This window comes from Hylaeus anthracinus, unplaced genomic scaffold, assembly GCF_026225885.1.
Source record: "Hylaeus anthracinus isolate JK02 unplaced genomic scaffold, UHH_iyHylAnth1.0_haploid 0, whole genome shotgun sequence".
In the NCBI taxonomy this organism is placed as follows: domain Eukaryota; kingdom Metazoa; phylum Arthropoda; class Insecta; order Hymenoptera; family Colletidae; genus Hylaeus; species Hylaeus anthracinus.
In genome coordinates, this window is record NW_026533254.1 from 25,576,615 (window position 1) to 25,577,480 (window position 866).

Here is an 866-nt window from a genome sequence, read left to right on the forward strand (position 1 = left end):
TTTTTCTAATTTCTAAGTGTACACTTAATGGAAGCTTCCCATATCAAATTCAATACACTTCTACGCAGTTCTATGCCCCCTACCTGCTCTTCTACCCTCCCATCTCATTGTACCTCTCATCCTACCATGCTCTTCCCCAAAAATTCTAAAATATTCGTCTCCCTGATTCCAAAATTTCTCTGTTTACCATCGTTTAACTGTTCCAGGATGCAACCGAGGCTAGTATTGTTGACGTTAGCGGCGGCGTTGGTGCAGGGTAGCACCGGTAGCCAAGTGTCGGTCCAGATGCCCTACCTGAGCCCAGCTGGAGTGACTTACATCAACAACGTGGATCCACATGGACTCACATACTCGTTCCCAGCCAATTTGGAGGCTCAGCACATCGGATACGCTCACGCCCAGGTGCCGGCAGTCGCTGCTGTGCCTTTCGTCAAGCACGTGCCCACCGTCTCCCATGTACCGGTGGCGAAAATCGAGGCGCAGCCTGTGGTCCTCGAGAAGCAGCTCGACGTGGTGAAACCTGCCGTGTCCACTCGTAAATTCGAGGCAAGTGCTCGCTGTGGCTCATCGGACCTGTTCCGCGCTTTCAGAACTTGCATTCACGTCTAGATGCAGGTCCATCCGGTCTTTTTATTTTTAAACGAATTCGAAAAGCTGCAGGTTACACAATTCGACATGTATATTTATTTTTCTGTGAATCCTTCATTTCTTTGAACTCTGTTGAAGTTCAATCTTCGGATTTTTAATTTTGAATCCTTAATTCCTTTTAATTTTGTTGAACTTCAGGACTTAGACCCTTCTAATCCTTCTACTTCTTCTTCTTCTTCTTCTTCTTCTTCTTCTCCTTCTTCTTTTTCGTCTTCTTC

The 866-nt window shown here is 46.2% G+C and overlaps 1 protein-coding gene across 1 annotated transcript in view; it reads left to right on the forward strand.

Annotated features, from left to right (window-relative positions):
• The window catches only part of LOC128894300 (uncharacterized), a 5,718-nt gene that overhangs the window by 1,848 nt on the left and 3,004 nt on the right, over positions 1-866 (forward strand). The window contains exon 2 of the mRNA XM_054155968.1: positions 207-546. Within this exon, the coding sequence (XP_054011943.1) occupies positions 207-546 (340 nt within the window). The remainder of the gene's footprint in view (positions 1-206; positions 547-866) is intronic.